The sequence below is a fragment of the Salvelinus alpinus genome, chromosome 27 (assembly GCF_045679555.1).
Source record: "Salvelinus alpinus chromosome 27, SLU_Salpinus.1, whole genome shotgun sequence".
Classification (NCBI taxonomy): Eukaryota; Metazoa; Chordata; class Actinopteri; order Salmoniformes; family Salmonidae; genus Salvelinus; species Salvelinus alpinus.
The window spans coordinates 15,441,378-15,465,197 of NC_092112.1; the positions used below are offsets into that span (position 1 = coordinate 15,441,378).

General features: G+C 43.6%; 1 protein-coding gene across 1 annotated transcript; it reads left to right on the forward strand.

The window, feature by feature from the left end:
- The first annotated feature begins 17,437 nt into the window (after nucleotides 1–17,437).
- On the forward strand, nucleotides 17,438–23,018 carry LOC139556000 (uncharacterized). Its single transcript, XM_071369458.1, has 2 exons — nucleotides 17,438–17,589; nucleotides 19,740–23,018. Exon 2 carries the CDS (start codon nucleotides 19,874–19,876, stop codon nucleotides 21,692–21,694), a length of 1,821 nt encoding a protein of 606 aa, XP_071225559.1. The 5' UTR covers nucleotides 17,438–17,589; nucleotides 19,740–19,873; the 3' UTR covers nucleotides 21,695–23,018.
- Nucleotides 23,019–23,820: the final 802 nt, after the last annotated feature.

Here is a 23,820-nt window from a genome sequence, read left to right on the forward strand (position 1 = left end):
AAACACACATACACATATACACACACCACACATGTTATGTTCTTCTGCCCATGTGGGGACCTAAAATTAATTTCCATTCAAAATCCTATTTACCCTAACCCTAAACACTAACCCTTACCCTTACCATAACCCTAACTCTAACCCTAACCCTAACCTTAACCCATAACCCAAACCCAAACCCAAAACCTAAACCTAAACCTAAACCTAACTCCTAAACCTAAACTTAACCACTAACCCCTAACCCTAATTCTATCCCTAACCCTAATTGTAATCTTAACCCTAAACCTAACCCCTAACCTTAAATAGATGTTGTCCTCATGGGGCCTTTGAGGGAGAACTTTTGTTGTTTTACTATCCTTGTGGGGACTTTGGGGTATTTTAGGTCCCCACAAGGATAGAAGAACACACACACATACACACACACACACACACACACACACACACACACACACACACACACACACACACACACACACACACACACACACACACACACACACACACACACACACACACACACACACACACACACACACACACAAACACAAACACAGAGACAACTAAACAACTAAAAGCACAGCTGACAGGGAAAGCACAGAAAAGAGGCAATTGGATTAAATTAGGGCATCACAATGTTTTGTAATAAAGCCTTCTCCCTCAGTGGTGATAATAAGAAATCGGTTGTGTTATTCACCATTAAAATGACCCCCTACCTCAATCTCCCTGCATACACAAACACACAAATATGCATATGCTGTAGACAACCCCCCCCCCCCCCCCCCCCCAAAAACATGCACACACACACGCACACACACACACACACACACACACACACACACACACACACACACACACACACACACACACACACACACACACACACACACACCTTTCCCCATATTGACTTCAGAGAGAGGCCAGTGGAAGCTTTGTTCTCCCAGGAGCAGACTGTGGAATCCCATATCTATTTTATCTTCTCTTGGACAAATGAAATCTCTTTGTGACCTTTTAGAAAGCCTGCCGTTGCTATAGCGACACGACTAATGATGCGATTGCATCGTGCGGATACGCCAGCATTTGTCCTTTATCTGCCCGTATCTCCCATTTCCGAATACAAGTCTGTTGTGGATGCTGTATGGCCATGTCAACTGAGGAAGAATTGGCTTAGCCTCAGGGGGAAGGAGGGGGATTCATTGGGGATCTTCAATGATTTATTTAACGTTTTCTGAATTATTCTGTTTTAATATTTGATGTGGTATAAATGTGTTATTTGTTTAAGGAGCCCGAACAGGAACCTGAGGCTATACAACTTGCCAAAAGACTGTGTTAGCCCAGGCATTAGCTCGGGAGATAATGCAAGTCTTCAGGTTTCACCTCTCACCATCGTTGCTCTGCTCACTAGAACCACCAACCAACAATTTTTCTGCCCTCAAATTTGTTCGTTTACCATCAGGTGCATGTATTCAGCGTGTTCTTCTAAAGGTCAGCATGCTTCTGTTCAGCTAGGTGAACCCAACCAGTGTGCTGGTATACTCCCTTAAAAGACAAACAATATTACCACGGGACAGTAGAGGGCGATGAGCTGGTTATATAAATCTACGGCCAAACAAGAAAGTGACGACACCAAAACAAGGACAATAAAATAGTGTACATAGAGAGACTCTTGACTGGGGGAAGACTACACACATTTGGCGAGCATGGAGAGGTCAGAGATAGCCAAAAATAGTAAATTGGGCTAAGGAAAATAAGTTGGGTATTGGAGAAAGGCCATCAAATCAAATCAAGTTTATTTTATATAGCCCTTCGTACATCAGCTAATATCTCGAAGTGCTGTACAGAAACCCAGCCTAAAACCCCAAACAGCAAGCAATGCAGGTGTAGAAGCACGGTGGCTGGGAAAAACTCCCTAGAAAGGCCAAAACCTAGGAAGAAACCTAGAGAGGAACCAGGCTGTGAGGGGTGGCCAGTCCTCTTCTGGCTGTGCCGGGTGGAGATTATAACAGAACATGGCCAAGATGTTCAAAATGTTCATAAATGACCAGCATGGTCAAATAATAATCAGGAATAAATGTCAGTTGGCTTTTCATAGCTGATCATTAAGAGTTGAAAACAGCAGGTCTGGGACAGGTAGCACGTCCATTGGACGTGCTACGCACTGCGGTGCGTGTTCTGCAAACAATACAGTGGATGATGGCGCGACATGAGCGTGGTGAACGGATAGACGTGGTTATGGACAGGGAGGAAGAAGGAGAAAAGCAGAGCGCAGAAAGAAGTGTGTGTTGAGGAAGATTGGCGCCAAGTACAAACCGTACTCTGCTGTCTCTGATGGCTCGGAAATTGAATCTGACGAGAGTGAGGATGAGTTACCTGCGGTAGTAGGTGTGGTGAAGACCTCCGATTCCGGACTCATGCCGATGGTCATGCAAAGGATGATTCTGGCCCAGTGGGAGTGACATTTTTGGTGAAAGTGGATCTCTGCCTTTTGGCTGACCTATATGTAGTCTCAGGCTGGGTAGAAAATAATTTGGGTACTGTTAAACCGGTGAAGGTAGCTCAAAGTGGACTAGTGAGGATTTTTCTGGGTTTCTTCTGACCAGAGGGAGCAGGGGCTTCACGTCACGCTCCTTGGGACAAGACCTGTGACTTACTTTGCTCTCCGGAACAGGGCACCTTTGAAAGGAGTGCTTACTTTCGTGGCGTTAAGTGTTGAGGTGGAACAATTGAAATTGAAGATTCCCTGTGTCTGTTACACCCGACGTTTGGTGTGATGCAGACCCGGTGGCGAGCGTGGTGAAACTGAGAGGACACTGTCTGTCCTTTTGAGTTTTGAGTCTTTAGCTGACAAAGTGATGTTAGGATATGTCAGTTATCCCATGAGAGCTTTTGTGCCGAACCCACTAAGTTGTTAAATACAGTAAAGATTTTACTGAGTTACAGTTCGTATGAGGTAATCAGTCAATTGAAATAAATTCATTAGGCCCTAATCTATGGATTTCACATGACTGGGAATACAGATATGCATCTGTTGGTCACAGGTACCTTAAAAGAAAGGATGTCATCACGGTATTTCTGTGCATTGAAATTGCCATTGATAAAATGCAATTGTGTTCGTTGTCTGTAGCTAATGCCTGCCCATACCATAACCCCACCGCCACCATGGGGCACTCAGCAAAGCGCCCGCTCACACGACGCCATGCATGTGGTCTGCGGTTGTGAGGCGCAGACCACATCTGAGACATCTGTGGCATTGTGTTGTGTGACGAGACTTCACATTTATAGTGGCCTTTTATTGTCCCTAGCTGTGTAATGATCATGCTGTTTAATCAGCTTCTGGATATGCCACACTTGTCAGGTGGATGGATCATCTTGGCAAAATGCTCACTAACAGGGAAGTAAATACATTTCTGCTCAACATTTTAAAGAAATAAGCTTTTGTGCGTATGGATAATTTCTGGGATCTTATATTTCAGCTCATGAAACATGACCAACACTTTACATGTTGCGTTCATATTGTTGTTCCGTGTAGATCCCAAGCTTATGGTCATGTTGCAACAGTGTGTAGGAGGGAGATTCAGAGATGTGAGACGTATGCAGGAGGGCACGGGACAAAATAATGTGTAGTATCGGTGGAAAAAACTGTGCGTGTCAATTGTGGGTGTGCCCATGTTGATGGGGATCAGATGTGCCCGGTGCGAGAGACAGGCTGAGGTTGCCAGGGAGTAGAGGATGATGGGTCAAGAGTAAATAGGAAGCCTAGGCCAATAGAGTAATACAAATTTGTGCTTCAGTAAGGTTGAATACAGCTCAGTGTTCAACACCATAGTGCCCTCAAAGCTCATCACTAAGCTAAGGACTCTGGGACTAAACACCTCCCTCTGCAACTGGATCCTGGACTTCCTGACAGGCCGCTCCTAAGTGGTTAGGGTAGGTAACAACACATCTGCCAAGCTGATCTTCAACACAGGGGCCCCTCAGCGGTGCGTGCTCAGTCCCCTCCTGTACTCCCTGTTCACCCCAGTCATAGGCTGTTCTCTCTGCTACGGCACGGCAAGCGGTACCGGAGCGCCAAGTCCACCTCAATTACCTTGACTAACCGGTGCCCCCGCACATTGATAAAAGGGGCATATAAGCAGACAATGAAAGCTCTTACAATATTCGATGATGACATTTCTCTAAAACAGGCTACAGGCTTCATGTGCACCACCAAGTCAGAACAGTAGGCTAAATTATGAGGGGTAAAGGTACCAAATTATTAGGATGAGTCACATGGACTACTAATGGCTAACCTTCTTAGCATCATTTATGCATAATTTATGCAGCAGCATACAAGACATTGTTGGACTCACCTTGTTCGGCTGTGCTCACTTGAACAGGAAGGTGGCGCGGCGGTCCTTCGTGGGCAAACTTTGTCATCAAAGTCTGGCATTCTCTGGATTTATGGTGCTTTCAAGACAACTGGGGACTCAGAAATAAACAAGGTAAAAAATGACGTCAGTGATCTTCAGGTCGGAGCTCTAGAAAGAGGCCCGAGTTCCTGACTTGGAATTCCAAGTTGGATGACTGTTCAAAATGTATTTTCCCAGTCGCAGCTAATTTTTTCCCAAGTTCCCAGTTGTCTTGAATTCATTGAAGTCAGATTTCCCAGTTCCGAGTTTCCAGTTGTTTTGAACTCTGCAGAAGTCATGCTGGATTGACAGCATGGCCAATGTTGAATGCTTATCCTTTTAAGCTTGGAAAAGTGACCCTTAAACCCAGACTTGGCCCACACACCATCTCCATTGAATAGCAGGCTAGTGATTGCTTTGCAACGCTTGCAGTTAGCCACTGATTCCTTCCAAACCACTCATTGTTGAATTTGCGATTACCAACTTGTTGTGTAATGTTTATGTCCAATGGCCGATGAGCACCGATATGTTTTATCTATAATTTCTCTTCATCATTAATCTTCATATGACAAGGATTGAAAAGGATTTGCCAGTTTATTGTCGATTTGATTCATGATGATGACTGTTAGCTTGTTAGCTAATATTTTTAAAGTATTGTGTTGACATGATCAGTCCAATCAAAAGTACAGTAGATATAACGTGATTTGATGTAATTTTATCTGTGGCCAATGACCTTGAGTCTTCTTTGATGGGCACTTCTAATGTAACTCTATGGCAGGACCCAAGGGTCTTGAATTTGAGCTCTCCCCGTACATTTTGCGGTGACGTAGTGTCCCCATGAGTGACAGAACACTGAGCCAATCACAGCGCAACTAGAGAACATTACCAACCCCTACGCTCCGTATTTTCCGCTGGCTGCCCCACCACAGAAAGCACTAAGCTAGGCTGAAACACCTGCATTTTGGAGCTGACTTACTCAAGAAAGAAAAAGAGAGACCATGTTTGTATGCGGCTTTATTAACTCAGTGATATTCATTTTTTTTTTTTTTTACATTGTTTGCAAACTGATGTGTGACATATATTAATGCCAAAATAACATGCAAAAAAGGCCCAAAAATAAATAATAATATATATACTACCGTTCAAAAGTTTGGGGTCACTTAGAAATGTCCTTGTTTTTGAAAGAAAAGCACATTTTTGTCCATTTAAAATAACATCAAATTGATCAGAAATACAGTGTTGACATTGTTAATGTTGTAAATGACTATTGAAGCTGGAAACGGCAGATTTTTTTATGGAAAATTTACATAGGCATACAGAGGCCCGGTATCAGCACGTTGTGTTCGCTAATCCAAGTTTATCATTTTAAAAGTCTAATTCATCATTAGAAAACCCTTTTGCAATTATGTTAGCACAGCTGAAAACTGTTGTGCTGATTAAGAAGCAATAAAACTGGCCTTCTTTAGACTAGTTGGGTATCTGGGGCATCAGCATGTGTGGGTTCGATTACAGTCTCAAAATGGCCAGAAACAATGAACTTTCTTCTGAAACTCGTCAGTCTATTCTTTTTCTGAGAAATGAAGGCTATTCCATGCGTGAAATTGCCAAGAAACTGAAGATCTCGTACAACGCTGTGTACTACTGCCTTCACAGAACAGTGCAAACTGTCTCTAACCAGAATATTAGCTAAACTTAGATTAGCTAACACAACGTGCCATTGGAACACAGGAGTGATGGTCACTGATAATGGGCCTCTGTACGCCTATGTAGATATTCCATTAAAAATCAGCCGTTTCCAGCTACAATAGACATTTACAACATTAACAATGTCTACACTGTATTTCTGATCAATTTTATGTTATTTTAATTTCATAGTTTTTATGTCTTTATTATTATTTTACAATGTAGAAAATAGTATAAATAAAGAAAACCCCTTGAATGAGTAGGTGTGTCCAAACTTTTGACTGGTACTGCAGGTGTAGGGTGAGTTGGTGGTATGTAATAGTGGTATGTAGATGCTAGTTGGTGGTATGTAATAGTGCTATGTAGATGTTAGTTGGTGGTCTGTAATAGTGGTATGTAGATGTTAGTTGGTGGTATGTAATAGTGGTATATAGATGTTAGTTGGTGGTATGTAATAGTGGTATGTAGATGTTAGTTGGTGGTATGTAATAGTGGTATGTAGATGTTAGTTGGTGGTATGTAATAGTGGTATGTAGATGTTAGTTGGTGGTATGTAATAGTGGTATATAGATGTTAGTTGGTGGTATGTAATAGTGGTATGTAGATGTTAGTTGGTGGTATGTAATAGTGGTATGTAGATGTTAGTTGGTGGTATGTAATAGTGGTATGTAGATGTTAGTTGGTGGTCTGTAATAGTGGTATGTAGATGTTAGTTGGTGGTATGTAATAGTTGTATGTAGATGTTAGTTGGTGGTATGTAATAGTGGTATGTAGATGTTAGTTGGTGGTATGTAATAGTGGTACATAGATGTTAGAGATTCTTGGACTCTGGAGCAGTGGAAACATGTTCTCTGGAGTGATGAATCAAGCTTCAGCATCTGGCAGTCCAAAGGATTAATCTGGCTTTGGCGGATGTCAGTAGAATGCTGCCTACCCCAATGCATAGTGTCAAATGTGAAGTTTGGTGGAGGATCAATAATGGTCTGGGGCTGTTTTTCATGGTTCGGGATAGGTCCCTTAGTTCCAGTGAAGGGAAATCTTAACGCTACAGCATATAATGACATTCTAGACGATTCTGTGCTTCCAACTTTGTAGCAACAGTTTGGGGAAGGCCCCAGCATGACAATGCCCCCATGCACAAAGTAAGGTCCATACAGAAATGGTTTGTCGCGATCGTTGTGGAAGAACTTGATTAGCCTCAACCCCATCGAACACCTTTAGGATGAATTGGAACGCCAACTGCGAGCCAGGCCTGATCGCCCAACATCAGGAACCGACCTCACTAATGCTTTTATGGCTGAATGGAAGCAAGTCCCCGCAGAAGTGTTCCAACAGCTAGTGGAAAGCCTTCCCAGAAGAGTGGAGGCTGTTATAGCAACAAAGGGGGGACCAACTCCATATTAATGCCCATGATTTTGGAATGAGATGTTCGACGAGCAGGTGTCCACATACTTTTGGTCATGTAATGTATGTTCAGAGAGTCCCTGGTTCGAGCCCAGGTGGGACGGAAGCAACACTGTTACACTGTATATCTGTTCAAACCACGCACATGTTAGAGAGAGAGTGAGAAAGAGGTCTGTTATTGATCAGCTGCCTTTGCTCTCACCAACTCACCAACGGCTACACCCCAGGCAGGCGTGCCAGTCGTCAGATATGAGTGATTTACGACCAATCAAAAACAGCAACACTAATGTGCTCCATTCCTTGCTCTCGGTTAGTGCCAATTATCCTCACACATTAGACACATTTGGGGTGGTCCCGTGTGGCTCAGTTGGTAGAGCATGGCATTTGCAATGACAGGGTTGTGGGTTTGATTCCTACGGGGCACCATTATGAAAACGTATGAACTCGCTCTGGATGAAAGTCGCTCTGGATAAGAGCATCTTTTAAATGACTGAAATGTAATTGATAACAGGAAATATCCTCTTGTTTCTTTCAGGCATTCGAGTTGAGAAGGGGGAATCTCACAGCTTTGTATCGTATGACTATGGACACACATTGTACATTCAATATTCTTAAAAATATAAATGTTATTTTAATTTAATTTAAATATTAGTAGAATTGAATGAGAGTGGAGAGAGAGATGGAAATACAGATTACCGGAGGTTCCAGGATTCAAACTTTTACGCTGCTTTTTGACTGTAACACCAGTGTTCCACTATTGGTGTATACACCATGATGTTATAATAGGGTAATTGCGTTTCCATAGCTATGGTTGACAGTGAGGACTTGTGAAGAGAAGAATCAACAACCTCTGCATTATCAAGACAGTTGCTTTGTTCGAAAGGTGTTAACTGTCAAAGGTGTAAACCCGTGTTCACAAATCAAATCAAATCAAATCAAATTTTATTAGTCACATACACATGGTTAGCAGATGTTAATGCGAGTGTAGCGAAATGCTTGTGCTTCTAGTTCCGACAATGCAGTAATAACCAACAAGTAATCTAACCTAACAATTCCACAACTACTACCTTATACACACACAAGTGTAAAGGGATAAAGAATATGTACATAAAGATATATGAATGAGTGGTGGTACAGAACGGCATAGGCAAGATGCAGTAGATGGTATAGAGTACGGTATATACATATGAGATGAGTACTGTAGGGTATGTAAACATAAAGTGGCATAGTTTAAAGTGGCTAGTGGTACATGTATTACATAAAGATGGCAAGATGCAGTAGATGATATAGAGTACAGTATATACATATGAGATGGGTAATGTAGGGTATGTAAACATTATATTAAGTGGCATTGTTTAAAGTGGCTAGTGGTACATTTTTACATAATTTCCATCAATTCCCATTTTTAAAGTGGCTGGAGTTGAGTCAGTATGTTGGCAGCGGCCGCTAAATGTTAGTGGTGGCTGTTTAACAGTCTGATGGCCTTGAGATAGAAGCTGTTTTTCAGTCTCTCGGTCCCTGCTTTGATGCACCTGTACTGACCTCGCCTTCTGGATGATAGCGGGGTGAACAGGCAGTGGCTTGGGTGGTTGTTGTCCTTGATGATCTTTATGGCCTTCCTGTGACATCGGGTGGTGTAGGTGTCCTGGAGGGCAGGTAGTTTGCCCCCGGTGATGCGTTCTGCAGACCTCACTACCCTCTGGAGAGCCTTACGGTTGTGGGCGGAGCAGTTGCCGTACCAGGCGGTGATACAGCCCGACAGGATGCTCTCGATTGTGCATCTGTAGAAGTTTGTGAGTGCTTTTGGTGACAAGCCGAATTTCTTCAGCCTCCTGAGGTTGAAGAGGCGCTGCTGCGCCTTCTTCACGACGCTGTCTGTGTGGGTGGACCAATTCAGTTTGTCCGTGATGTGTACACCGAGGAACTTAAAACTTTCCACCTTCTCCACTACTGACCCGTCGATGTGGATAGGGGGGTGCTCCCTCTGCTGTTTCCTGAAGTCCGCAATCATCTCCTTTGTTTTGTTGACGTTGAGTGTGAGGTTATTTTCCTGACACCACACTCCGAGGGCCCTCACCTCCTCCCTGTAGGCCGTCTCGTCGTTGTTGGTAATCAAGCCTACCACTGTAGTGTCATCCGCAAACTTGATGATTGAGTTGGAGGCGTGCATGGCCACGCAGTCGTGGGTGAACAGGGAGTACAGGAGAGGGCTCAGAACGCACCCTTGTGGGGCCCCAGTGTTGAGGATCAGCGGGGTAGAGATGTTGTTACCTACCCTCACCACCTGGGGGCGGCCCGTCAGGAAGTCCAGGACCCAGTTGCACAGGGCGGGGTCGAGACCCAGGGTCTCGAGCTTGATGACGAGTTTGGAAGGTACTATGGTGTTAAATGCTGAGCTGTAATCGATGAACAGCATTCTCACATGGGTATTCCTCTTGTCCAGATGGGTTAGGGCAGTGTGCAGTGTGGTTGCGATTGCGTCGTCTGTGGACCTATTGGGTCGGTAAGCAAATTGGAGTGGGTCTAGGGTGTCCGGTAGGGTGGAGGTGATATGGTCCTTGACTAGTCTCTCAAAGCACTTCATGATGACGGAAGTGAGTGCTACGGGGCGGTAGTCGTTTAGCTCAGTTACCTTAGCTTTCTTGGGAACAGGAACAATGGTGGCCCTCTTGAAGCATGTGGGAACAGCAGACTGGGATAAGGATTGATTGAATATGTCCGTAAACACACCAGCCAGCTGGTCTGCGCATGCTCTGAGGACGCGGCTGGGAATGCCGTCTGGGCCTGCAGCCTTGCGAGGGTTAACACGTTTAAATGTTTTACTCACCTCGGCTGCAGTGAAGGAGAGCCCGCAGGTTTTGGTAGGAGGCCGTGTCAGTGGCACTGTATTGTCCTCAAAGCGGGCAAAAAAGTTGTTCAGCCTGTCTGGGAGCAAGACATCCTGGTCCACGACGGGGCTGGTTTTCTTTTTGTAATCCGTGATTGACTGTAGACCCTGCCACATACCTCTTGTGTCTGAGCTGTTGAATTGCGACTCGATTTTGTCTCTGTACTGGGACTTAGCCTGTTTGATTGCCTTGCGGAGAGAATAGCTACACTGTTTGTATTCGGTCATGCTTCCGGTCACCTTGCCCTGGTTAAAAGCAGTGGTTCGCGCTTTCAGTTTCACGCGAATGCTGCCGTCAATCCACGGTTTCTGGTTTGGGAATGTTTTAATCGATGCTGTGGGTACGACATCGTCAATGCACTTCCTAATGAACTCGCTCACCGAATCAGCATATTCGTCAATATTGTTGTTGGACGCAATGCGGAACATATTCCAATCCGCGTGATCGAAGCAGTCTTGAAGCGTGGAATCAGATTGGTCGGACCAGCGTTGAACAGACCTGAGCGCGGGAGCTTGTTGTTTTAGTTTCTGTTTGTAGGCTGGAATCAACAAAATGGAGTCGTGGTCAGCTTTTCCGAAAGGGGGGCGGGGGAGGGCCTTATATGCGTCGCGGAAATTAGTATAACAATGATCTAGGGTTTTTCCAGCCCTGGTAGCACAATCGATATGCTGATAGAATTTAGGGAGTTTTGTTTTTAGATTAGCCTTGTTAAAATCCCCAGCTACGATGAATGCAGCCTCAGGGTGTGTGGTTTCCAGTTTACAAAGAGTCAGATAAAGTTCGTTCAGGGCCATCGATGTGTCTGCTTGGGGGGGAATATATACGGCTGTGATTATGATTGAAGAGAATTCCCTTGGTAGATAATGCGGTCGACATTTTATTGTGAGGAGTTCTAGATCAGGTGAAAAGAATGACTTGAGTTCCTGTGTGTTGTTATGATGATCACACCACGTCTCGTTAATCATAAGGCATACCCCCCCGCCCCTCTTCTTACCAGAAAGATGTTTGTTTCTGTCGGCGCGATGCATGAAGAAACCAGCTGGCTGCACCGACTCCGTTAGCGTCTCTTGAGTTAGCCATGTTTCCGTGAAGCAGAGCACGTTGCAATCCCTGATGTCTCTCTGGAATGCTACCCGTGCTCGGATTTCATCAACCTTATTGTCAAGAGACTGGACATTGGCGAGTAGTATGCTAGGGAGTGGAGCGCGATGTGCCCGTCTCCGAAGCCTGGCCAGGAGACCGCCTCGTTTGCCCCTTTTACGGCGTCGCACAGGGTCGCCGGCTGGGATCAGATCCATTGTATTGGGTGGAAGGCAAAACACTGGATCCGTTTCGGGAAAGTCATATTCCTGGTAGGAACGATGATGAGTTGACGTTAATCGTATATTCAGTAGTTCCTCCCGACTGTATGTAATGAAACCTAAGATTACCTGGGGTACCGATGTAAGAAATAACACATAAAAAAACAAAATACTGCATATTTTCCAAGGAACGCGAAGCGAGGCGGCCATCTCGTTTCGGCGCCGGATGTACGAAGGGGCTCAAAGGCTCATTGTTATGTAAATGAGGCTGAAAAGTACCAGAGGCCCAACCTCTGCTCCACGTCAGAACAAGTCCTCTGGAGACATTACAGGGAGATGTTTATGTGCTTCAGGCAGCGGCTTTTAGCTGCTCGACCAGCCCCAGGAAATATATTCAATATATTCAATGTTATTCAATACGTTGACTCAACTCACATGCTGTTCATTTGGCCAACGCATCAGAACGACCAACCCGTATTCAGTACTGTTGTCATCTCATCATGCATAGCTAAGACAAGGGATCCTTTGAAGGTTGCATTATCTCATGTCTCTTTTATCCCTCATAATGATGCACTGAGTCACCCTGACGTTGCTCGTCGAGCACTTCCCAATGGCACCTCATTCCCTACATAGTGCACTGCTTTCGACTAGAGAACTAACGGTCCTGGTCTAAAGTAGTGCCCTATATAGGGCATTTGATTCCTACGGGGCACCATTACGAAAATGTATGCCGTTTGGGATGCAGACATTAACTCGTCAGCAAGTAACTGGTGACTCTTTTAAGCTTTGCTTGTAAATGATGCTTGTGAATTATTTGATGAAAGGCAACAGTATTGATAGTGTCACTATTATTATGATCATATAGTGGCACCACATTCCACATACAGTAAAAACACTCTCTGCTTAGTGGCCCTTTGTTAAACTATTGTGGTAGTACAAAGAAAAGTGTGTAGTGTGTTTTTAACACCAATCCTTAAATAAGCTTGAATATTAGTTGGTTCGTTCAATCACGTGTACTAGTGCAGAGCTACAACTAAAGCCTGCCCACTCTGTACGTATACAGCACCAGATCACCAGGGTAAAATCACACATTTTCTCTCAAAATGTTTTAGCCAAGAGCTGAAAAATAAAGTTAAATAGAGAAAGTTCACATTTTCATTCCTCTCAGCTGCAGGCTATACTGATGGTTTTTGTTGCTGTTCTGTTCCTACCCAGGAGACCTTGGAGCACATTATGGTCCAAATATGGCCCACACCTAACCATTAACCGATATATTACGGATGCTGAATCCATCTTATTACCTTGCAAGAGATCTAGATACAGTGCCTGAATTCAATTCATGACGCAGCCAACACCATGCTTGAAAATATGAAGACGTACTCATTGATGTGTTGTGTTGGATTTGCCCCAAACATACCATTTTGTATTCAGGACAAAAAGTTAATTTCTTTGCCACATTTTTTGCAGTATTACTTTAGTGCCTTGTTACAAACAGGATGCATGTTATCGAATATTTTCATTCTGTACAGGGTTCCTTCTTTTCACTCTGTCAATTAGGTTAGTATTGTGGAGTAACTACAATGTAGGTGGAGGATCCTCAGTTTTCTCCTATCACAACCATTAAACTCTGTAACTGTTTTAAAATCACCATTGGTGTAACGGCTGTTGGTGGAAGAAGGAGTGGACCAAAACGCAGCGTGGTAAGTGTCCATGTTAATATTTATTTTAACTCAGAACACTAAAACAAAATAACAAAAATAGACCAACACAAAACAGTTCTGTCTGGTGCAGACACAGAGACAGAAAACAACTACCCACAAACACAGGTGGGAACAGGCTACCTACGTATGGTTCTCAATCAGAGACAACGATTGACAGCTGCCTCTGATTGGGAACCATACCAGGCCAAACACAGAAATACAAAACATAGAACAAAACATAGAATGTCCACCCCAACTCACGCCCTGACCAAACCAAAATAGAGACATAAAAAAGGAACTAAGGTCAGAACGTGACAGTACCCCCCCCCCCCCCCCGAAGGTGCGGACTCCGGCCGCAAAACCTGAACCTATAGGGGAGGGTCTGGGTGGGCATTTCACCGCGGTGGTGGCTCTGGTGCGGGACGTAGACCCCACTCCACCTTAGTCCTGTGGCGCTTCTGGAGCGGGGACCCTTGCAGTGGGAGCCGGACAGGCGGGAGACTCTGGCAGTGCCGGACAGGCCGGACCCTCTGGCAGCGCCGGACAGGCTGGACCCTCTGGCAGCGCCGGACACTCTGGCAGCGCCGGACAGGCGGGAGACTCTGGCAGCGCCGGACTGAAGCCCGTCACTGGAGGCTCCGAACTAGAGGGTGTCGCTGGAGGCTCCGGACTGATAGCCTTCGTTGGAGGCCTCGTGGCATAACTTCTCACTGGAGGCTTCGTGCCATGGACCATCACTGGAGGCTTCGTGCCATGGATCATCACTGGAGGCTTCTTACCATGGATCATCACTGGAGGCTTCGTGCCATGGATCACCACTGGAGGCTTCGTGCCATGGATCAACACTGGAGGCTTCGTGCCATGGATCACCACTGGAGGCTTCGTGCCATGGATCATCACTGGAGGCTTCGTGCCATGGATCATCACTGGAGGCTTTTTGCCATGGATCATCACTGGAGACTTCGTGCCATGGATCATCACTGGAGACTTCTTGCCATGGATCATCACTGGAGGCATCGTGCCATGGATCATCACTGGAGGCTTCTTGCCATGGATCATCACTGGAGGCATCGTGCCATGGATCATCACTGGAGGCTTCGTGCCATGGATCACAGGAGGCTTCTTGCCATGGATCATCACTGGAGTGGAGAGACACACAGGAGGCCTGGCTCTTAGCACAGGCACAGAACTCACCAGGCTGGGGAGACATGCAGGAGGCCTTGTCCTTGGCCGAGGCACCAGATGCACTGGGCCATGGAGGCGCGCTGGAGGTCTCGAGCAACGAGCCTGCACAACTCATGCTGGCTGGATACCCCTGTAGCCCGGCAAGTGCGGGGAGTTGGAACAGGCCGCACTGGGCTGTGCTGGCGAACCGGGGACACTGTGCGTAGGGCAGGCGCAGGATAACCCGGTCCAAGGAGACGCACTGGAGGCCTGGAGAGCAGGACTGGCACACTCCGTCCTGGCTCAATGCCCACTTTCACCCGGCCAATGCAAGGAGCTGCGATGTAACGTACCGGGCTATGAACACGTACTGGAGACACCGTGTGCTCCACCGCATAACACGGTGCCTGACCAGTATGACGCTCGCCACGGTAAGCACGGGGAGTTGGCTCAGGTCTCCTACCTGACTCCGCCAATCTCCCCGTGTGCCTCCCCCCCAAAAGAAATCTGGGGCTGCCTCTCGGGCTTCCTTGCCAGCCGTGTTCGTGTCGCCAACTCCATTCTCCGGTATCCCTCCTCGCACTGTTCCAGAGAATCCCAGGCGGGCTCCGGCACTCTCCCTGGGTCGACCGACCACCTTTCTATCTCCTCCCAGGTTGTCTCATAGTCCACATAGTGCTGCTCACCTGTCTAGGAGTCCCTTTTATCACGCTGCTTGGTCCTTTGGTGGTGGGTAGTTCTGTAACGGCTGTTGATGGAAGAAGGAGTGGACCAAAACGCAGCATGGTAAGTGTCCATGTTAATATTTATTTTAACTCAGAACACTAAAACAAAATAACAAAAATAGACCAACACAAAACAGTTCTGTCTGGTGCAGACACAGAGACAGAAAACAACTACCCACAAACACAGGTGGGAACAGGCTACCTACGTATGGTTCTCAATCAGAGACAACGATTGACAGCTGCCTCTGATTGGGAACCATACCAGGCCAAACACAGAAATACAAAACATAGAATGCCCACCCCAACTCTGACCAAACCAAAATAGAGACATAAAAAAGGAACTAAGGTCAGAACGTGACAATTGGCCTCATGGTGAAATCCCTCAGCATTTTCCTTCCTCTCTGGCAACTGAGTTAGGAAGGATGCCTGTATCTTTGTAGTGACTGGGTGTATTGATATACCATACAAAGCCTAATGAATAACTTCACCATGCTCAAAGTAAAAACCTACCTGGACTTTGTGGTTGAATCTGTGCTTGAAATTCAGTACTCGATTGAGGGACCTTACAGATAATTGTATGTGTGGGGTACAGAGATGGGGTAGTTATTCAAAAATCATGTTAACCACTATTATTGAACACAGAATGAGTCCATGCAACTTATTATGCAATTTGTTAAGCACATTTCTACTCCTAAACTTATTTTGGCTTTCCATAACAAAGGGGTTGAATACTTACTGACTCAAGCCATTTCAGCTTAAATGTTTTATTAATTTCAAAATATTTCTAGAAAGAAAATTCCAATTTGAAATGATGGGGTATTGTGTGTAGGCCAGTGACAAAACATCTCAGTCTAATCCATTTTAAATTCAGGCTGTAACACAACAACATTTATGGATAAGTCAAAGAGTGTGAATACTTTCTGAAGGCACTGTAATTGTCTTTATGATGTCAATATCCATTCATATGGTTATGGTTATATGGCCGTGCCATCTGTCCATGGTCTATTTCTGCTCTCAAGATGGTACAGTATCATGATCAGGTGGTCAGTTGTAGTTGCCAATGCCCCCAATGTGTTTTGTTTGACTCTTTCATTCATTTCTTGGAACACTTCACAATGTACCTTCTGCCATAGAAATATACTGAATTGATTATATTTACATGTATAAGCCTTTAACCACCTCCTCACCTCCTACCTCCTTACCATCTACCTCCTTACCTCCTACCTCATCTTCAGTTGACTCTTGTTCAGAGGTTAGGGTGACTGTAATTAAAGAATTGAGACATGGGCAATAATAGTGACAGCTTGGGTAAAAATCTATGGTTAATTAAGACCACTGTTGGTGACATGTCTTATCTTAATCAATATGTCAATGAGATGCTGTACTGTTTGTCTACAAAAATCGACTTACTCTATTTTCTATATAGGTTATGTGACCTTTAACCTACTTGAATGAGGGAACTCTGATGTGAACTCACAGTGGAAGTTGAAGTCGCAGTGTACAAAAATAAAACAGATAGGCCTATAGCTAACTCATCTTCCAGTCTTCTTCAGGGCTAAACATGACACATTTCATGAAATAAATTAGGCTATTTTAGTGACATGGTTACTAATCTATGGTTATTTTTAAGGTTATTTTGTAAAACACTGTAGGTGGGGCGTGTCTGATTTGAAAGATGGGATGTTTTTTTATCATGGCTAGGGATTTTCTACTTTAAAAATGTTTATTTTACACTAAAGAAAATGTCTCTTCCACTGTCAGTTCTGATTTTTTTTTAAATATGGTGTCAGTGCATTTTTCATTGCATCTAAATCTTGATATCTCACATGCAATCATCTGCACACAAACATGCTAAAACATGTATTAATGAATTGAAGGTACTCTTATACGTTTTAAATTATGGAAACGTGTGTTTTCATGGATGGAGCAACTGAAAGAGACAGAACTGAATATTAAATGCATACCATCTAAAGACATTACAGAAATTGGATAGCAAGGCTACTCTAGTCCATTCTGTCCTGCCTCGGTAACGTTTATATGATTAGGAGGCCTCCACACATTCTATATTTTTATTGAATGACATAGTTCTCTAAATAAACTGTCAATCACCTGGTTTCCATGGAAACTGGGCGGTACACTACCTGCGTGCTGCTCGCCGGAGTCTCGCTCGCTGTTGGCAGGGAGCAGGCATGGGTTTGAAAAGGATACTCAAGCCTGGCAGTGACAGGGGCGCACTGTAGTTGAAGGAAACTGGAGATTTCTACTATAGCCGTCAACGCCAACCGATAACCTCCGACTAATTTCGTCCTTCAGGATTAGGCTTTATCAGGTAGACCCAGGTAGGCTATACGTGTATTTCCAGGATATTATTGTTGACCAGTAAATAGATTTAAAACTCAACCAAGCATGTCATCTGTCCGTTTCGCATGTGAAGCAAGGTGCAGGGTTAATCGTTTAGTTGGTAAAGATCATTTGGCGCCATAAATGCAAACAAGCTTCATCAGCCTAGATGAAAGGAAAAAGATAAATTGTAACCAAAAAGATAAATTACAGCATATTACTGATAGCATGATAACTGTCGCATGTGCTTGCATAATCCAATATCCTAAACTCATTCAATTCAATAGCCTGATGAGAGCTTGGATCATTGGAATTAGCTTAACTGAAATGTATTAGATATTAGAAATTAAAAGCTGATAGCCTGTCTGATATTGAGCCAATGATTTTTCAATGAATTCATTATAAAGGGGACAACATTATAATACATGATATGCCAGGTGATGCTTGAAATATGATTATAATGTTCTGCCTTCAGATAGGCTAAATACATTTTTGGTTATGCATATTTGTCTCATTTTCAGATCAATAAATTAATTAATATAGTAATTTAATCTTAGATAAAGGACACAGCAATATACTAAACTATAAACTAAGCAGCCATTTATAACAAGGTAAACACGGTGAGTCAACTGAGCCAGCCTGTAATTGTCTTGTCCATCATTCTAAGAGGCATGTTTATGAAAACATCTGTGTAATTTAATTATACATTATCAGATTGATCGCTTTTTCTGGGAACAATGTGATATGAAACTGACAACTTAAATGTTTACTTCAGTTATATCATACCCGAAAGCTGTCTCAAAGACTAACTTCTGTCAGTCAGTTTATGAAAATACTTTGTTAAATTTGCTCATGTGATCTTATATACAGTGAGCTCCAAAAGTATTGGGACAGTGACACATTTTTGGTTGTTTTGGCTCTGTACTCCAGCACTTTGGATTTGAAATGATACAACAACTATGAGGTTAAAGTGCAGACTGTCAGCTTTAAATTGAGGGTATTGTCATCCATATCGGGTGAACTGTTTTAAATTACAGAACTTTTTGTACCCTGTCCCCCCATTTTAGGGGACCAAAAGTATTGGGACAAATTCACTTATATGTGTATTAAAGTAGTCAAAAGTTTAGTATTTGGTCCCATATTCCTAGGACACAATGATTACATCAAGCTTGTGACTCTACAAACTTGTTGGATGCATCTGCTGTTTGTTTTGGTTGTGTTTTAGATTATTTTGTGCCCAATAGAAATGAATGGTAAATAATGTATTGTGTAATTTTGAAGTCACTTTTATTGTAAATAAGAATAAAATATGTAAATAAGAATAGAATAACACTTCTACGTTAATGTGGATGCTACCATGATTACGGATAGTCCTGACTGAATCATGAATAATAATAAGTGATCAAGTTAGATGCACAAATATCATACCCCCTCCTAATGCTAATCTCCCCTGTTATTGTAATGGTGAGCGGTTAGCATGTCTTGTGTGTCTGTAACTTTGCCACTCATCATTATTCCCAATTCATTCAGGACTATCCGTAGTCATGGTAGCATCCACATTAATGTAGAAGTGTTAAGAAACATACTCTATTATTATTTACAATAAAAGGTAACTCCAAAATGACACAATACATTGTTTACCATTAATTTCTATTGGGCACAAAATAATCTGAAACACATCCAAAACAAACAGCAAATGCATCCAACAAGTTTGTAGAATCACAAGCTTGATGTAATCATTGTGTGCTAGAAATTTGGGACCAAATACAAAACTTTTGACTACTTTAAGCTTGTCCCAATACCTTTGGTCCCCTAAAATAGAGGAACTGTGTACACAAATGCTGTAGTTTCACCCGATATGGATGACAATACCCTCAAATTAAAGCTGACAGTCTGCACATTAATCTCATAGTCGTTGTATCATTTCAAATCCAAAGGGCTGGAAACAACAACAAATGTCTCACTGTCCCAATACTTTTGGAGCTCATTGTATTTTCTGTAGACTAATGGCTTAATGCTCTACATACATTATTACAGTAGCTTTGGGCATAACTGAAGGTTAATCAGCGTTTGGAATTAATTAATTAACATAGCAATGTACATGACAATTACAATTCTAATTTAGTCATTCTCTGTTGATGTTCCCCAGGTTTGAGGATTTTCCTTGTTGGTAATTAGAAGAGAGAACTTTTCCATGACAGCTTGCTGTGCATAAGTGAGGTGCGTTCTTCATTTCTAAGCAATCGGTAGCATTCACTTTGGTGCTGGGCTATAAACTAACCAATGGCGACTGAGGGGGGCCAAGATGGACAGCGTCAGGAAAAAGTTGTCTTGAAGAGGAAGTTGACCGGTCCACCCAGACTCCTCCTGGGCAAATCAAAATCCAACAACCAGGGAGGTGACAGGTCTGAGGCTCATTCTAAGAAGAGAAACAAAAGAGTGAACATCATCAATGGAACTCAGATGGATTCCTCCATCAAACAGTCAAATATAGAAGCTGGAGAGACGGGATCATCACAACTTGTAGCCACTTCAGACGACATCTGTACAACCTCAAAAATGGATGAGGATCAAGCTTCATCTGAACTACCCACTGAGCCCTCAAGGTGGCGCTCCACCTCAGATGAGGATGAGACCAGTGAAGGCCAATTGGAAGGACACAGTAAGACGAGGAAAACAACAAAGCATGGCTGGAGAAGGTTATTTTCCCCGGCTCTCATTTGCGTCAGAAGACAAAGGAAGAAGTACACTGCAAAAACTTCAATCCAGGATGGTGACCAGGGAGTTGTACAAGCTGAGAGACTAACTCATACTGAAGCAAAGTCAATGGGAGAAGACACCATCTCCTTGAGTGACAAGTGTGTCCGCGATGCTCCTGACATTGACAATGTCATGAAAAGGAGGCGAAGGTTTACCATCCGGACGGGGCCGACCTTCAAGCGGCTCTTGACAGTGTCTTACGTCCGCGGCCAAAGGCCAAAACAGGGAAATGTTGTACAGGAGGTCTCTGAAGACGTCCAACAACAACCGTCAGTGACCTTCAGGAAGACATTTCAGCATTTTTTGATGTGTGGAAGAAGGGCACCTTCAGCTGTGCTCCCTCTGGGAGACAATGACACCCAGGACACTGGAGACAAGGACACCCAGGACCCTGGAAACAAGGACACCCAGGACACTGGAGACAAGGAGACTGAGGTGGAGCCAATGGGGACACAAGACACGGGACAACAGTGCACATCTGACATCCAGGGGATTGAGCTTCTGGAAAAGGGGGCTGAGGTTAGAGGACAATGTACAGAGAGAGTGACAGTGTGTGCCGACGTGAGCACCCTGCAGCCCGAGGACGGAGGCCCAACAGACACCCCTACGAGCCCAGAGTCCCTACTAGTGACTCCCATCCCGACAAGAGTTGTAAGACCAGTGGTAGATACAGAAGACACAGTGACCAGTCCAACGAATGATTCAAAGGAAACAGAGATATTGGAACCTGAGACTTCTTTAAAAACTAAGTTATGGGAAACTGAGATTTGTACCAAAACTGGCACAGACTCAAACCTCAGTGAGGTCATCAATGTTACCATGGATGCTAACGAGATGCGAGTAGATGAACTGTATCATATCCAGTGTTTAGAGAAGGACAAGGTCATTGAGTCAGACTGTGCGATAATCGATACACTCAACAGCGTTGCCATGGACACTAATGAGTATCCCTCAGACTCAAATCAGATAATTTCTTTAGAGAATGCTGCCAAGGACACTGCTGATGCATCTGAGAAGAATGACACGCTCTGCAGGATCACGGAAGATAACATTGTGCAGAATGGCCAGCCCTTGACCAACGTCAGCATCACCCCCGGGGCTGACTCAGACCAGGATGTGTCCGACCAGGATGGCCATGAGGTGGGGGATGAAAGCGGCAAGAGTGGCCTCCTGACGGATTACGACCAGGACTTGTTGTTGTGTGGAGAGAACCTGTTAGTGCAGACGGCTCGCTTCTTGGTCCAGGCAGCCATGAGCGCTGCCATGGAGCAGCTCTCAATGGAACAGAGAGGCACTCCCACCACTGTCCACAGGGAGGCGCAAGGGAGTCGAGATCACGCTTGACACCCCTTTCCGGCATGTTGTGACAACACGTATGTATGACCCCATTTGGATCAGCAGAGTTGCATTCATTACGGCACACAGTGGGAAATGTTTTAAAACATTTTGCAACAGAAATTAAACATTTGAGTTTCTTATTGAACCAGTAGTTTCTGTTTCAATCCGTTTTCTTCCGTTTTGTGTCTAATGAACACGACCCAGGATTATTGAAAAAATATATTTTTAAAATTAGACAAGTATACATTTGTAAACCACTTTTAAAGTTATTGTTGGTTACAACTTGTTGTTAACAGACCAAACTGCTGCTGTGCATATAAATCTAAACCAGAGAACCGTATTGACACAATACATTTTTACAATATATTCTCTTATATTGTACAAGAGGTGGCACTCAATTTTAACAATTACCATCACAAAGATTTTAACTGTTCAGTGTGACTGTGTTTTGAAAATGGTGGAACTAAGGGCTCTATTCAATCCATATCGCAGAAATTCAGCGTTACTGCGTGATTTAATTTTCAAGGCAATGTTCCCGCGTTAGTGGAGACTGCATTCTCAGTCAACTCTGCATATGTCACCTCAATCGGAAATTACCTTTACATTTCTAGCGCACAATCTGTAGCGCTTCAGTGATACAGATTGAATATTGTCCTTATACCTAAATTACGGTTTATTTACCTATAGAACTGAAAGTCTCCGATTCTCAGATAAAGTTTATCTGTTAATCTGAATAAATTATAGTTCTTAAAAAACTGAGATCCGCGATAGGGAAACAGCGCCACTGGCCACCCCAGGCGCATTTGTTATTGTATTTGTTTTGAGCCAATGAGCAACCAGCATCGTGGTACATTACTCTGCTGTTCTATCGCACGCGCAATGACGTGTAACGATGTCAGAGGGGAAAACAGTGCTGGTTGTTGATGTAACGTCTTCGTTGTTGTAATATCGCAAATGGACACGGCAGTTTCACCGCTACCGATTCCAATTTTAATTAATCAATTATTTGATGATGTATTTAAGATATGGTGATTATTTCACACAATGAGAGTCTTAGGCTCTTATTGAATAGTGTCTTGCCCTCTGGTTGCTGTTTAATAGATGTTTAAGCATACATTGCTCAGTTAAAAAGCTTTCTCTCGTATGTGTATAGAGACTATACAACGCTTAACGTTACACCTGTAACTTGTCATAAGAAAATATTAGGTACTCTAGTCCGAATAGAACTCTGTGCTGTCGTTTTTCTGTGTGAATGTCATTCTGTCATGGGAAAATAATGATTACACAGTTTGACACCTGGTGTATCTGGATAAATACAACCTAGTCTCTAGGTGGCTATTTGTTGTCATTCTGTCATCATAGCTTGACCTCCTGGACTTCAGAGGAGATTTTGCAGTATTTGTAAACAAGACCAGCAAACATCTGTCTTGGTGCAGCACAACATTCAATACATGGAGGCTTGCTGGTTTCCCAAAGGCCTCTTTTGGAGGTGGGGGACTGTGAGGCAAACACAATGACATCATTAGAGGTGGATACCAGGCTCTCTTAACCAAAATAATGTGTCATCCAATGATATGAGCCAACTCTCTGGTATGACCATGAGCAGTATGTCCTGTATGTGTGATCACCCCCTTGAGATCTGGCTACGGAGTTAATCACTTCAGAGGAGTGAAGGGTGTGACAGTCTTTTAATGTGACGGGTGAGGATTAATTCAATTGTGAAGAGAAACATTGTCTTTTCTAATTGAGTTATGTGAGTAATATCTGGTTGATTTGTTGTTGTGTTATGTTAAATGTGTATAACGTGCTGGTGGATATTTATTTATCAATATAACTATATTTTCTGTTTGAAAACTGTCACCAATTAAATGATCGGACAGACATGCATAATCTCACTCCCGATCTACCTATTTTTAGCTTCAATATGTGAAAATGATCTTCCCCAGTGAAGTCTGCAGTGTGTTTCTATAGCAATAGAGCTATCTTATATTTAGTTATAACCTACCTATCATCAAGAAACTACCCATTTGAACCATTACAGTTCTGTTTAGTTTCTCAGTTTCTTCTCATCGTGTTTCTTCTCTGTTAATTAAGGCACAATAATAGTTTTCCATTTGATTGGGAAGGTGGGG

Bases quoted from the DNA above. Each gene is read 5' to 3' on its own strand.
- LOC139556000 (XM_071369458.1), top strand. From the start codon at position 19,874: ATGGCGACTGAGGGGGGCCAAGATGGACAGCGTCAGGAAAAAGTTGTC.